Source organism: Lissotriton helveticus, chromosome 8 (assembly GCF_964261635.1).
Source record: "Lissotriton helveticus chromosome 8, aLisHel1.1, whole genome shotgun sequence".
NCBI classification, from domain to species: Eukaryota; Metazoa; Chordata; class Amphibia; order Caudata; family Salamandridae; genus Lissotriton; species Lissotriton helveticus.
This window is the reverse complement of record NC_136069.1, coordinates 1,496,749,771-1,496,766,493: the sequence shown is the minus strand read 5'-3', so window position 1 is coordinate 1,496,766,493 and position 16,723 is coordinate 1,496,749,771. Positions and strand designations below refer to the sequence as shown.

General features: G+C 42.5%; 1 protein-coding gene across 12 annotated transcripts in view; it reads right to left on the bottom strand.

Annotated features, from left to right (window-relative positions):
* The window catches only part of PICALM (phosphatidylinositol binding clathrin assembly protein), a 519,981-nt gene that overhangs the window by 26,187 nt on the left and 477,071 nt on the right, over positions 1-16,723 (bottom strand). For all 12 annotated transcript variants that reach the window (XM_078658455.1, XM_078658454.1, XM_078658453.1 and 9 more), the window contains 2 exons: positions 11,187-11,246; positions 7,170-7,274 (listed from right to left, as the gene is read on the bottom strand). In XM_078658455.1, the coding sequence (XP_078514581.1) occupies positions 7,170-7,274; positions 11,187-11,246 (165 nt within the window). The remainder of the gene's footprint in view (positions 1-7,169; positions 7,275-11,186; positions 11,247-16,723) is intronic.

The following is a 16,723-nucleotide window of genomic DNA, read 5'->3' as shown; positions in this document are numbered from 1 at the left end:
CCTCTCTGGTAGAAAGCAGCGGATCAGACTACCCCTTTTCCTCTCAGACCCTACACCTACCACCTGCGGAGTCCCCCAGGGCTCCTCCCTCAGCCCGACGCTCTTCAACGTCTACATGGCTCCACTCGCCCCTATCGTCAGAACCTACGGACTCAACAATGTGTCATACGCAGACGACACCCAACTCATCCTCTCCCTATCTGACGAACCCAACACCGCCAGACACAACTTTCGAGAAGGCATGGAAGCTGTCAGCAAATGGATGAAAAATAGCTGCCTACAACTAAACACCAACAAAACAGAAGTACTCATCATGGGCCCAAACCCCGACGCCTGCAGTGACACCTGGTGGCCCCCTGCCCTCAGAACCCTGCCAATCCCCACGGACCACGCACGCAACCTGGGAATCATCTGAGCTCAAAATGGACCGCCAGATCAACTCAGTCTCATCTTCTTGCTTCCACACCCTCTGCCTCCTTCGTAAGACCTTCAAATGGATTCCCCTCGAACACAGAAAGACCGTCACTCACGACTTGGTCACCAGCAGACTCGACTACGGCAACGTACTCTACGCCGGAATAAACAAAAAACTCACCCGCAAGCTACAGAACATCCAGAACGCCACCGCAAGACTGGTCCTCAGCCTGCCAAAACGATGCCACATCTCACAGCACCTGCGCACACTCCTCTGGCTCCCCGTCGAGGTGAGAATCACCTTCAAGATACTCTCCCATGCACACAAGGCCCTACACGACACCGAACCAGCATACGTGAACAGCCACCTCAAATTCCACGCACCCCAAAGGACCCTACGGTCAGCCCAGCTCTCCTACGCCGTGGTCCCCCGCACCAGAAAGATCAGATTGGGAGGCCGCTCCTTTTCCTTCCTCGACACCAAAGCCTAGAACGACCTTCCGCTCCACCTCAGACAGACAACATTGCTCCCCATCTTCTCAAGAAACCTCAAAACCTGGCTCTTCGACAGAGCCCCTACATGATGGACTGGAACCTGCACCCCCCTTACCCCTAGCACCTTGAGACCCTTAGGGGTGAGTAGTTGTGCTCAACAAACGCCTGATTGATTGATTGATTCACTTCCACTCACTCAATCATTCACAATAGCATCATTACATTTGGACTCCAAGTGCCTCAGGCAAAACAAAGGACACACAAGTGAATACTCAAGCACAAGGGTTTTTGGACCTCATCCACAGGCATTAATCCCTCATTTGACTACACATTTAAACCTCAAGATTCTATTAAGAATCTTCCACATAGACTCAAGTTACATGTCTTAAAGAGCATCACAACCCCACCCAAGCTGCACAGCAAGATACGGGAAGAGATCGGTGTCCAGAAACTAGTGGTGTGGGGATGGAGGGGCGAGATGCAGTGGCCAGGCAAAACTTATGACTCAAAACAAAGAAAGTAGACAGCAAAGCCATGCAGTGTGTACAGAACAAATAATGGTAAAATGGATGTCAGATAACACGGCTAGTGCAGAACCAAATTCTGACAACCAGGTGGCTTAACCGCTCTCTCCCTCTTTCTATTACCACCATGCCCCTGCACAGGAACACCTCCATGCATATTTATCAAGCACTCCTCCGCGCTCTCACATTCCAGATTCACATAATCCACAAGTGTTTTCTGGCATACCTTATTTGCCATGGTCTTCAAAACCACCACTCTACTTTTATTCCAAATCCTGTCATCCTCATTCTTAAGAACATTCCTAAAAAACACATAATCACCCTTGTGAACTTGGACTAATCCACGCAGATGGATAGCGCTTTAATCCTCACAAAGTCACCACTAGGCTACCTTGGAGGGTTCCACTTGTTTAACTCAAATAAAAATGTATTTTCCTTTTGAACTGTAGGATTATCTCTCTATTATGCCATGCATCTAATCCATGATCATGCACACCTTTGTTACACACCGTCCATCCTGGACTTATTTTGGTGCCACGTTACACAACCCTGCAACATCTCCAAAGATGATTTGCCTGTAGTACTGTGTAGGGACACACGGTATACTGTTATGTGATTTTGACATTCCCCTCACCAGTCTAGACCAGGGGTACATGCTAACTGGATGTCTTGCTTGGGGTTGTTATTTATGCGTTACACTGCTCCATCAGTCTCAGAGTTCTACTTATGAGAAACGCCACACACTTTCAAATACTTCTCTGTGACCTAAGAGACAAATGGATTTCATTGTCCAACAAAATGCTCCTCCGAAGCACTGAAGCTTGAATATGCTCTCTTAGAATTTATATATGCTCAGCGTGGAGATGTTTTTAACACTAGCAACTTCGACCCGCCCGGAACACAATCCCAACACCACTATGAGGGAAGGGTGCCATGTTCTCATCTTATGGGGCCAAATAGATCTATTGACACTTCCTCCCATGGGCAACTCGACACCAACAGCATTTGTCTTACTCTCAATCAATCAATCAATCAATCATGCCATTTGTATAGCGCACTACTCACCCGGGAGGGTCTCAAGGCGCTTGGGGGGAGGGGTATGCCACTGCTCGAACAGCCAGGTCTTGAGTTGTTTCCTGAAGGCGAGACTCTCAAGCCCTTATCACTCTTGTTGCACTCCAAGCAGTCTCACTCAATATATTCTGTCTCATGGCCAAACAGCGGCCAACACTGATATGCTTGGAGCCTCTCCTTTGTATCCATAGTCCAAAGAAGTCTCTTCTACAGACCTTCTGGTGTCACTAGCTCGGTGCCCCTGAGCAGAGCACCCCTAACCACAGAGTCCATTCCTTACCAACAATCATGCCTTTCCTAAATCCTTCCATGATTTGTTTTACAATAATGTTCATTGCAAAACTTGTCTTAAATCAAATCCAAATGTTTATTCCGGCAAACATTTAAAAAAACAAACACCAATACCATAATAAAATGCAAAAAATATGTAAACGATAAGATTATAATACAGTAATAATCAGCACAACCCAACAACCCACCACCTGGTAAGCCAAACTTAAAGAAGGTACCTGTCCACAGCAGCCACATATCACATTTCCGAACAAGGGAGCCTCCTGGCTGCTCAGCCAGGGCTTATATTAAGACTTACTTTGGAATTTACCAATTGTAACTTAAAGAATAAACAACAACTACAAGATCTGTCTACCAGACTTCATTGATTTCTACACAAACTATTGCAGCAAAACATGCCATTCAGATGGTCCACTTCACGCATACTATTACTTGGGCATCAATCCTGCAACAACTCTGAGGAAGGCTGTACAGACAGGAAAACTATGAAGCTCTCTATAGGCATGCCAAAATGATGCTTCATGACTGGCAAGCCCACGCACTGTAGTGTTGAGGCAAAATAGCCAGAGTCAAAATGTCGGCCCACTCCAGAGAAGGACTACTGTACATCTTTCAAGAGCTGTTACACTAAATAGGGAAGGGAAATCTCCTCCAGTTTCAACAACTATTGGAATTATACATCTGTGGAGGAGAAACGTCAGGAGGACACAAAGTACCCTGCATCTAAAAGAGAGGCGGGCTGGAGTTCCAATTATCACTCATTAATATCAAGCTACTCAACTCGGACTCATGGCATAAATAGATGAAATAGGAGATGACGAAGGGTGGTGCATGATGGATTCAACAGAGCAGCATTAGAAAGTGAATTATTATTTGGGGTGGGCAGTCACTCACCTCAAGCAATATTAACACTCAGTTGTCAGGGTGAACCCCCAGTATCATGAATATAACTTGAGTTCTCCCCCCTGGTAGCTATGACAAAGAGCAGACAGTATTAAATGAGTACAATGTGTAAAAACGCAAATACAGTTCCAAACCATTAGTAAAATTAAAACTCCCAAACAATAAAAATCCCAAAGCAAATTAAAAGAACAGAGTAAATTATAAGATAAAGAAGGACACCAAAATTACAAAAATCCATAGGGGAACTGGAGCTATGAATTGTTAAAGATGTGAGTGAAAATAGCGCAAAAAAGCACAAAGGGCCAATACTAGCCAAGGTTCATCCACACTGTACATGTTAATTCTCTCCAAGGACCTCACATCACTTTTTGCCCTGAAGAAGTTCATTGCATATGAACGAAACGCGTTGGCTGGCAATTTTCTGTATTTGGATTCTGATTAAAATAAAGGGTCTATTGAGACAACCTAATCAAGACTATATGCTTTATTGAAAAACGATATCTTGTCTTAACGGGTGGTGCACCACTCCATGTCTTGGGCTCGGCTTGTTAATATTTGAAAGCACGATTTGCAGCTTAACAAAAAAAATTCTTTCGTCAAGTTTGGCAGCAGGTTTTAGGTTGCTGCAATCAGGTTATACATGGTAGGACTAAATTCATGTTTTCAGGACAACCCTTGGGATAGCAATATAGCTGCTGAAGTCCAAGAGGTATTTACCTTCCAGACCCTGAGTGCATTTTCTACATCACATACTAGGCACTTACAGACAAGTTATATATGCCAATCACGGTTAAACCAATGTTGTTATGTTTAAAGAGGAAGCACAGGCACTTTACTCCTATTACCTGGGGTAAAGTGCAGAGAGCTCCAAGTACAGCAAAAGAGATAGGGCAAATATTGGAGGGAAATCCCACCAATTCCTACAAGGATGAACCTGTACAGATGAGGTGAGCAAATCTTGAGGGACTACCACACACCGTATCTATTTATGCCATTATGAGGGGAACTCTGAATGTATCCCTGGGAGGAAGAGAGATGCCTTTGGGGAGTGGTTTGAGGGACCTAGAGGTAGGGTATCAGAAGGCAAACACTTTCGATATGCATGAGTGAGACACTGGGTGTCAAAGCTGAGGCAAGACAGGGAGCTACAAGTTCCCACAATTGTATGCAAAAAATGCACCTGATATCAAGGGGATGCAACACACACTACTTCTAGTCTTTATAAAATACTACAGGTGACAAAGGAGAAAAACGTGAAAAGGATATAGGAGGAGGTTTTAGGCATATGATTAGACAAGGAGCAGTGGTTTGAAATACAAATTAGGAGCACTTACTATGCAAGTCATGCACAAGGCAGAGAGGGACTATTTAAAATTCTTTACAGGTGGCACATCACCCCTCATAGTTACACAAATTAGACCCTTCATAGTCTGAAAACTATTCATGAAGGTACAAAAAGATGATGCCCCACAATTCAAGGTTTCAGGGAGAACGTACTGCAGGGTATCACGTAAGCAATGGGGAACCAGGCAGCTAGTTGCCCAGAAGCAGTTTTAACTGGGGAGCCATTGGAAGGGATTTAAACACCACACACTATAAACGGTAAGCTCATAGGACACATGCTTTATGCATTTAAGTTAAGGTACGGAGAGAGCCACAGAACCCACAAAGACTGAATGTACTGTACATCATGTTTGATACTTTAGAGGGAGATGTTCAAAGACAATCAATGGCAGGCAGCTTAAGTAAGGCAGTGGAGACAATGCCAGAGTTGGAGTTTTAAAAAGTCACTGAAATGTGGATTGCAGGGAGGCGGTAAAGTTTAGGAGAGCTGGAGAGATTATTGGTGAATGGACCTACGCTGAATATATCACCTCACCACTTTGCTGTACCGAACTGCTTAATGTGAAATGTTTCAGGAGGGGCAGGGGCAACCACCTGGACAGCAGAGGGTGGGCAGGAGTGACTGGGTGCAAGCAGACAAGCAATGTGGGATAACAGGAAGCAGCTGGGGCAAGCACACAATGAAGGGTGGGAAGAGGGGCTGGGAGCAATGGAGGATGAACAGGCTGAACTGTAAGAGCAGAGACATCAACACATACAGCTGTTTATCTGATTATACCATCTTCCTGTCTCTACTTAAGCTATCATTTTGGAAACATAAATGAGCTCACCATGAGAGTAAAAATGTAGGTCATCTCAAAAAGATACTTTACGCTTAAAAAATGGCAATTAAAGCATACAAATGTGATTACAGGCCGTATATGCCTACATTAAATCAAATTCAATTCCGGCTAGGGATTCTAAATTACATAATAATAACAAAAAGTGTTACCGTGGGAATTTAAAATAAGAACTGGAAGGTGAGGTAAGCTTGTTAACAGGAGTTAACGAGCATTAAACATTTGCATATTTAGTTTAGTTACACTACTGCCAAGTTTCAAATAGAGATTGTCTAAATATTTAGTAAAATTTGTTTGATGTTATATGTCTTTGAATATTATGCAATGTAAACTTAACTTATTCCTTTGGGACATAATTTGGATTAAGATAAATAAATAGAATCATCCCCTCTCTCTTCTTGTCTGCTTGCATTCTCCAAGGTTTTCTAATTTCTCACCATAGCCCAGATCTGCTGTTTTCAAATGTATGACTGGCCTATGATTCACTAACTACATTTCAGCGCCTCAAAACTCATTTAGATCACTTCTCCCTTCTTGTAAGCCTATTTCTACTCAGAAATGAAAACGTTTGGGGGACTCTGGAATAATGCAGCCAACTCTCCAACCGATTCCACATCAGACCTGCCTGTCCCCGCTCGTCCCTCTCAACCCTTCGCTATCCTCCTCCCAGATTACAGTTTCTACTGCGTTCTATCTTCGGGCTTCCTGTCCCTTCTCTGAAACATCCTTCTTGTACTTGTGTTTCATGCACAGACCTTACCCGTCGCACTTTGTTCTCTTGGTCTTCGCAAAACGCTCAGGCATGATCGCTCAATAAATACAGTTAAGAGGAATACGACGAGTGATGGGAAATTAATGATCTGCTGCAGCACCTCTAGGCTACAGATGTTCCTGCTCTCCAGCAGCCTTTCTCTTTCTCAGTATTAAATGATGAAGGGCAGAGGAGCTGGAAATCAATGCACATAATTTGTTTTTTCAAGTGGCTTAAAACTTTGCTCTTGTGCTTGCAATACTACCCTAGAAGCAGAAGACAACACACGGAAACATGCTTCACATTGACCATGTATATCTCTATCTGTAGATACTTATGTTCTCGGAATAAAGAGCACACAATCCTGCAGCAGTTGACTATTAGCTGTAATTATGAAATTAAAATATTACCTTTCATTTTCATACCTTTGCCATTGGTACTTTAATCATACACATTATTTAGCCAATCAGGATTGATCTCTCCTTTAAGATACATTGTAAAGCAAAAGTGACTGAGTTATGCGCGTTACCCTACCTGTGCTCCTGATACAGGGCCAAATGGGTTCGCTGGTCTTATTACAGGTTGATTGTAGATCATCGCAGGCTGCGCCATGATTGGTAAGGCCCCCATCTGAGAAGGCTGTGAGAAAACATAGATATCCGATTGGAACCAGCTCCATGAAAAACTGTCATGCACAGCTCTGAGGATGGCATCTGTTCCTATTAAATACTGGTTCTGACAATCAAATACTCTGCCGCCAATTCAGGACACAGGGTCAGGGATGACTTCTGGATACGCTAAGGTGCCCATTTTGAGTCCGGCATAATACTAGGTGCAAATTACGCACCCAATTAATACTGAAACTGAGTATATGGTATGTACTGGGTGATCACCTTTGCACATCATTGTATAATACATACCTTGGAATCGCAGCTAAAGTGCACATTGAACTTTTTTCCCTAATAGAGGCCCTTACCTGGTGAATATTGAGCGGGCATATATCCAGAGGGTGCACAAATAGTGCCTGTGTGAGAATCCCGATTCAGTTGCAAAAGGGAGTTTGCATCAAAATCAGAATTTGCACAACCCTCAGAATGGTGGCCTAATAGGTTAAATGTACTCTTCTCCACAGACTAAAACACTGAAAGCGTTAATCAACGTGGTAGAAGTCAAACCGCGAACAGCCCATTCCACCAGAATATCACGGATTCTGAAGTACCACTTCAATAGGGCGATTGCCATCATAAAGGAGTGGCAATGGTTTCACCTTCGGTTGCATAATGAGGTATTTGTGAACAGTGGTGCTGGAACAATTTTCAGAGTGGGGGTGCAACCATTGATGTTACATCACTAAAGCCATAGCGATTGTGAAAAATACAAGCATGACACCAAAACAAGTGTAACAAATGTACAGCACCAATTCAAAAGAAGAGTGGTGAGGTTGGGGTTTGTAGACGGTCATGCCTTTTGGAGCACTGTTGTGGATGTGCACTATTTACAGACATCACATTTTCCGTTAAAATGGGCACTGTATTTGCATAGATATGCAATGATATACTAGTAAAACTATACAGCACACAAACAATAATTTGTGGCAATCTGGTTTCGGCAAATATCTCTCAGTTGCGCATCACCAAATAAAGTGTCTTGATTTGTTTTGATCCTATTTAAATCTTTGTTTTCAGCAAGCTTCAGAATTACAAAACAATTTGCTTCATTTGTTCTCCCCTAATACATTACTGATATATTTTTTAATATGTGCATACTTCATTTACAGGTAAATGTTATGTTAGAAAGAAAATGACATCCTACAGCTTTTCCTTTCACTTCCTGTAACCCAGCAAGATTGTCACCTAGGTGCCTTTTACACAATCCTCTCACTTTACAGTCAGAGAAATAAAAGTAAACACCGGTTTCCAAATAAGCAGCAAGCTGTCAGAAGGCATGGCATGACATAACATTTGAACTGTGAGCGCACAGCAAGTGTGACGAGATAAACACAAAACTAAAGGTCTCTCTATTGCTCATTCCCCTTCTGAACTCCAACATTGTTATGGGGGGTGGGGGGGGCTGCAGCACCCGCAGGACCTCTACTTCAAGCGCCTAGGTTTGTGAACGGAAGTTGTGGGGCGTTTTCTCTTGGTTTTGAGGCAGTCTGTGATTACTGGTCAGCATTGGTGGTGCTGTTTTAGAGATTATTGCACTCTAACACTTTTTAACAGAGTGACTTCATTTCTGACCATGACACTCTAAGGGTAACCAAGAGAGTCGAGACTTGCTGCAGGCGGTGCCAGATTAAACCCCGTGAAGGTCCTTAGGAAGGCGAGATTTCATGGGCCCAACTCCATATAATCTCCTAATACGTTAGCTGGAGATGACCATCACTACTGTACATTACACCTACGGAGTTTTCATCAGGTTTTGCTTCAAACTGGCAGCTGCCAAAGAAAGATGAGCTTTTAAGGAATCTGATGTCTCTGGTTTATGTATTTCAAATTGTTAATGGGTACATTAGATTAATACAGTATTTTCCCTACAGAGTTTTAATGTAAAGTTTTTGTTTCTTTGAGTTGATTCATTTTTTCCTATCTTTTGGAAACAATTAAAGAAAGCTTGATTGTAATTTTGAACAGGTTATGCACAATGCGTCGATGTGTCGGAGGGCATTAAGCAGTTACAGTGCCTTTACAAAGCAAGAGTGAACAGATTATGGACAATGCGTTGACGTATCGGAGGGCATTAAGCAATTATAGTGTCCTTACACAGCAAAGGTGAACAGGTTATGCACAATGCGTTGATGTGTCGGAGGGCATTAAGCAGTTACAGTGCCTTTACAAAACAAGGGTGAACAGGTTATGGACAATGCGTTGATGTATCGGAGAGCATTAAGAAATTATAGTGTCCTTACACAGCAAAAGGTGAACAGGTTATGGACAATGCGTTGATGTATCCGAGGGCATTAAGCAATTATAGTGTCCTTACACAGCAAAGGTGAACAGGTTATGCACAATGCGTTGATGTATCGGAGGGCATTAAGCAGTTACAGTGCCTTTACAAAGCAAGGGTGAACAGGTTATGGACAATGCGTTGATGTATCGGAGAGCATTAGGCAGTTACAGCGTCCTAACACAGCAAAGGTGAACAGATTATGAACAATGCGTTGATGTATCGGAGGGCATTAAGAAATTATAGTGTCCTTACACAGCAAAAGGTGAACAGGTTATGGACAATGCGTTGATGTATCGGAGGGCATTAAGCAATTATAGTGTCCTTACACAGCAAAGGTGAACAGGTTATGCACAATGCGTTGATGTATCGGAGGGCATTAAGCAGTTACAGTGCCTTTACAAAGCAAGGGTGAACAGGTTATGGACAATGGGTTGATGTATCGGAGGGCATTAAGCAATTATAGTGTCTTTACACAGCAAAGGTGAACAGGTTATGGGCAATGCATTGATGTATCAGAGGGCATTAGGCAGTTATATCGTCCTTACAAAGCAAAGGTGAACAGGTTGTGGACAATGATTTGATGTATCAGAGGGCACTAAGCAGTTACAGTGCCTTTACAAAGCAAGGGTAAACAGATTATGGACAATGTGTTGATGTATCGGGGAGTACATTAAGCAATTACAGTGCCTTTACAATGTAAGGGTGAACAGGTTATGGACAATGTGTTGATGTATCAGAGGTCATTAGGTAATTATAGTGCCTTATACAGCAAGGGCGAACAGGACATGGACAATGCGTTGATGTATTGGAGGGCATTAAGCAATTATAGTGTCCTTTTAGAGCAAAAGTGAACAGGTTATGGACAACGCGTTAATGTATGGGAGGGCATTAGGCAGTTACAGCGTCCTAACACAGCAAAGGTGAACAGATTATGGACAATGCGTTGATGTATTGGAGAGCATTAGCAGTTATAGCGTTCTTACACAGCAACGGTGAACAGGTTATGGACAATGCGTTGATGTATTGGAGGGCATTAAGCATTTACAGTGCCTTTACAAAGCAAGGGTGAACAGGTTATGGACAATGCGTTGATGTATTGCAGGGCATTAGGCAATTATAGTGTCCTTACACAGCAAAGGTGAACAGGTTATGGACAATGCGTTGATGTATTGGAGGCCATTAATCAATTATAGTGTCCTTACACAGCATAGGTGAACAGGTTATGGACAATGCGTTGATGTATTGGAGGGCATTAAGCATTTACAGTGCCTTTACAAAGCAAGGGTGAACAGATTATGGACAATGCGTTGATGTATTGGAGGGCATTAAGCATTTACAGTGCCTTTACAAAGCAAGGGCGAACAGGATATGGATAATGTGTGGATGTACTGGAGGGCATTAAGCAGTTTCAGTGGCCTTACACAGAAAGGGTGAACATATTTTGGATGATGCATTGCTGCATCGGAGAGCATCAAGAGGTTATAGTGCTATGGAAGGTAAACAAATACGGCATTGATGTGTTTTCTGGTTTCGCTATCAAGTCATCAGGATGAGAAGATCAATGAGAAACAGGAACTTATTAAGATACTGTTGAGTACTTACCAGGCCATATCCTAGTATTCCAGTCGGGGTTGTTGCGGGGTAGGCCATTACAGGTGGTGCCTAACAGAAATGCATTCATATTACACTTTCAAAGAGATTCAACAAAATGCAGCACAAGAGTTGCACAAAGAACTTATAACCTAAAGAGGCAATTCTCTCAAGAGTTGGGAATGCTTTAATTCCAACAGCACGCTGGACTCCATTCTTCTCACTTACACCTATTAGTTGTTGGGGGTTCGAATCGGTAAATTACTTCGATATGAAGCACAAAACATAACCACTACATAAATTAACAATCACATCACGTCGCCCAGTTCCCCAAAAAAGTTGGCTTCTTACCTGTAACTGGATAGCAAGCATTCATGTTTCTACTCAACATCCAACCAACAATACAAGGAGCATTAACCAGTGAATTATAAGTAAGCTGTGTTAATTGTACTTTTCAATTAAAACTGAGTGTTACCTATCTTCTCTATTCCACAATTACCAACATTTCAAGCTACACACTGCTCCCAACCTACCCAAGGAGTGACCCTTTCGAGTAATGCTGTAGAACTCTTCCGTGAACGGGGGAAATCCACTCAATTGAAAGCTTCATACACCAAACTACAAAAAATACTGTCAGTGGAACAACAAAGCCAATCTACTTAGTTTCCCAAAGAATGTTCTGAGCCGAACAGCTAGTTACTTTTTAGCAGATTTGTATTAGTGCAGTTGGCGTCTGGCCATTATTGTGTTTTCGGATTTGTACAGTAATGGGAACAAATTAACTTGTTATTGAGATTTGGATGATATATGTTTCGGCTGATTGCACATCTTCCGAAATATCGTACAGAACCAGACTGAACCTAGAAATAACTACATACTCCACATGGTTAACTGTGAGCCCAGAGAGACCACCCTAGCATCTGCTGCTTCACAATGTCCTTCCCTGAGCCATGGATGCTTAAGACCTAACAACATTCTTCCCCGAGGGTCTGCAATCATTCTTATACAGAAAACACTAATGTTCGTGAGATGCAGAAGGATCAGGTCGGTCATAGATTGCTCTACTATCAACCACAAGCCCAGAGCAATCGAGAATATACATGGAAAAGTTAATATTGTACTTTCACTTTAAAAACAAGCATGGCAATACCCGTTGTCCAGGAGCCACCCTGCCCTGATGCAGTCTACATCTTCGTGGTAATGTTTGCCGACGTCTCAATTTGGTCTGTTGGTCTTAAGACCAGCTACAAAAAACAAAAGAAGATGGTAGCCAAGATGAGAAAGCAATAGGATGCAAATCTCTGCTCTACAGAACAACCCTGAAACTTACCGCTACAATCTCAACAGGAGTGGAAGCATAAAGCGTGGCGCCATTGCTCATATGCAGTGGGACGAGCGAAAGGACCTAATAAATGAGGATTCACTGCAGCCACCCAAACAAGGGACAACCAAGGCAGCATAAAGACACAGCAAAACACAAATTCCAGCCATCTCAATCACTCAGGATTGAAATGGCCAAAAAGGAGAACTTCCGTGCGCAGTGCCCTACTGAGCAGAGCACGTGGGAAAGCACACACATGGCTGGTGACAGGCGAAGAGACAGACCAGTTATAAGGGAGGCACGGTATGGAAGCAGTGGGCCAAACAGAATTAAGCAAAGTGGAGGGCCCATTGCAGATGCCAGACTTCCACAGAAACAAGGTGATGAAAGCAAGGAGGGCTATGAAATGGGCTAGCCGAGTGCCAACTCAGGGCTCGGCCACTGAGAGGAGGTTGCATTGACACAACCAGGAGTGCTGCAAACATACTGAAAGGGGAACGGGCCACATTCAACAAACAAACTGCGGCCCTCAGGATTGACAAAGTAGAGGAGAGAGGCCAATGCGATTTATAATTACAAACCAAGCAGGAAGCCCAAGGTCTATATGTAAAGCCACAAACAAACAAGCCACACAATGAGAGAGTAACTACAATAGAAAGACCAGGCAAGCATCTACAAGCAATCACTACACTAGTGAATTGATAGTAATATTTAGTTATATAGACTGGTATAGGGAAAAAAGAACTGGAGGGGAGGGTGTAGCAATCCTGTAATCAACTGAAGGATATGGACAACCAGTCCCATAAAGGTGCAGCACCCACCAAACGAAAAGGAAACCCGTACACATCGAAACCAAACTAGGAGCTCATCAATCACAGGGAAGGTGCCACTGAAGTTGAAATCAGCCTAACAAACTCTATAAAATCATCACACAGCCGACCCTGAAGATGAGGGAATGGCGGTACAAGAAATAAGTGAGACAAGTCTGCAAAACATTTGCTAAACAGGTCTACATAAGTCTAAATGGAGCCCCATAGAAACAAAGAACAAGAGGATCCATGAATTGAGACTCAGCCTGCAATCCAATATGCGAAAGATGATCAATCAATCACTAGGCAAATCCTGGAGGATCACTTTCAGTGTTTGAGATAGCTTTACGCGGCACACAATCCAAGACAAGAAAACAAGATGCAGAAACAGGAGAGATGGAAAGCTGCAAGAAAGAGAAGCAATAGCAAACCAAATACCTAAGAGTGGAAAGGTAAGTCCAGTGTTTAATTTGAGCCGGTGGTTTTTAGTGATCTGCACCAGCACTTAATAGTCAACACCGGCGCTTGTGACAGTCTGCCACAAGGTTTATTTCAAAATGCAATAAAATGACTTTTTGTTTACGCCCAAGCCATTCTATTAGCTTTGGGGGCCTGAAACAGTCTGAATTGCAACACTTGTGATGTTACTAGTTATGTTGTTACTATCATTGGCAGCATGGCAAGAGCAATGTCTGGTGCAAGCTGCAGCGGCCTCCTTACGAGAGCCCTGGCACTTAATATTTATATTTCTTTTGCTTTTACAAATCAAGCAATGAGTAAGCCGCAATAGAACAACTTCACACTGGAGCTAACGGTAAGGGACAAGACATGACACCCACTGTCAAGAAGCTTAAATCACATGAAGACACTCCCAGCTGAGATAGACAAGACAATGGGGTACAATGGTGGTAATTCCCATCAAGGACCTAGTTGGAGCGGGAAAAAATATGTGTTTCAACAGCTTTTGAGGCCACAGAATGGAGTACACGTAGGACTTTCATCACTGTGTCCAGCCAGGCTTAGTTATATCACACCGTTTTAGGGGCAACGGCACCAAGAGATAGGATATCACTAGCTACATATCTGGTTACAAGTGCTGAGGAGGAAGCATGAGTGGGCCAGAAAAGCAAAGAAACCAAGACAGTAAAGGAGAAACCGACTAGCTGATGCAGACACAAACTCTGCAGTCATCTTTATGTCTAATACTTGGAACGAAACATGTTGGCTGAATTGTGTCTGTTTTTGTAAGTGCAACCCCTAAATACTGAACAACTGTTTGCTACTTTGTTTTATGACTTTAGATAATACAGCCTTCGTTCAACTGAGCCCTAGTCGGTTAGCACCAGGACTTTTAGGATAAAAAGGGAAATGACTTGGAATGTAGCAATAGTAGACACAGCTGCTGTTTGTAAATTAAAGACAAGCTGAGAAAGATGCACTAAAGTGTGAATTGTTAAAGATCATCAAGTTGGAATTATGACTTGAGGATGTTAGGATACATTCAGAAAATACGGTGGTTTGTTTTATCGGCTTGGAAAGGTGCTCTGTGGCAAAAGCAATCCAGGTAGTTGATGACTTAAGGATGAGAGAAGTTTGAGAAGAGTTTCACATATAACAGCTGTATAGGCAGATGCAGAATTCGGTGGGGACAACTGTTTAAATGGATTTTGAAGAGGGCGCCTGGAGAACTGGCAAAGGCAGAGAAAGATGTAGTCTTGAACAAAGTTGGTCCCAGAAAAATGTATTTCTTTTAATGAATGACAAAGAAACAGTTTTTTTTAACAAGGTCAGATTATATAACTGTGAGGGGGAAAAAAGGAGATCGAAATTTAAAAACCTGTCAAAATGATAAAACATGTAGTAAAACGGGAATACAGACAATGGATCCTGCACTGCAGCCCTGAGGCCGCATTAGTAGTCAGCTTCGCTATTAGGCCAATCTCGGGGGAAAATAAAGCTTACTGCACCCTGCAAATCACAGTGGCTCAGTGCCTGGAGATGCTGTTCTTTCCAATTTGTCACATTGGCAAGTAAGAGACCGGGACTAATATAAACCTACTATAACACGGGAAGATGACTTAATATTTTACCAATAGACTCCACGCGCCCTCTTCCCTATTCTTCTTGATGGACTAAACATTTCTAGAGCTCATAACAGATTCACGATATTCGGACAATGCAATATACTGGGTATCTGCCCTTCCTTCTAAGGGGTCCTACCAATATTAGACCCTTCTCGTACAGAACCCATCCTATGAATTTTTTTTAAACGGCCTAAAATTTGCGTTTGCATGCGCCAGTTATATTGTGTGTACTATATTGAACAAGTGTAGGGAATTGAACAATGATATTTGCACAGATTATTATTGAACAATTATCTATTTTATGTTATAATCTGTTTTAAGAAAATACAGCTTTTCTGTGTATAGAAATCGAATCCTCTATCTCTGGCTATGTTTGGGGTACCAAGTTATTTCAAAGAATAAACAAAGATACTGTATTTAATGTGGTTGATACATTAAGAAGTAAAACAAGAAATAATTGCATTTTTATCTGCTTTTGGAACCACACATGACCAGTGTTTCCTTTAATAGAAGTATGCTGTATAGCCACTGGTAAGGAGGCATGTTTTAAATAATAATCACACACCTTTTTACAGTTCTTTGGGTTTTTAGGACACAGATGCCATAATATCTTGATCCATACCTCCACAATACCTTTCCTATCGCATTGTCTCCTATGTTGCTACTACAATTTCATATATGGCAACAACTGCTGCTCAGTCTACTCCCATTATTGAGTTTGGCTTCAAGTAAGATACATTTTTCCACAACATAGGCTTTGATTCATTTCCCTTCCTCACTATGGAAACCTTCCAGAAACTTGTTGACAGAAGCACATTTTTAGGTTGGCTCATGGATGTAGGTCATCATTAGGTTTTCAAAGTGATAGCTAAGCACCCCCGGTGGCCACTGCTTTGTTTGACAACTTTAGTACCTCCCAAGCTAAGGTGTATGTACTCAACCTTAATAAAGTGCTGAAGTTGCCTCTTCCACCACAGGAGTCACTGAATCTAACTGAATGTTCAATCTACCGACTCATTTCCAGTCTACGTCTATCAACCCAACTGCTTGATAGCGCCATAATTGAACATATCCAGCTCTTCACTGCAAGCACCAGCGTCTTGGGTCCTTTACAAGTTTGTTTTAGGGCAGAGAGAGGAAGTAAGCCAGCACAGACGTTGAACAGGCATGAACTTAGTAGGTAATTTGACCAAGGAAATGGCAATTTGACCTTCTTAGGCAATTTATCAGCTGCTTCTGATAGAATAGACTATTCATTTTGACTGGCTAAAAAAACAGGGATGAGGGAAACTCTTAGATTTAGTTCTGGTCCTTTTTGTCCTCTAGCACTTCTCA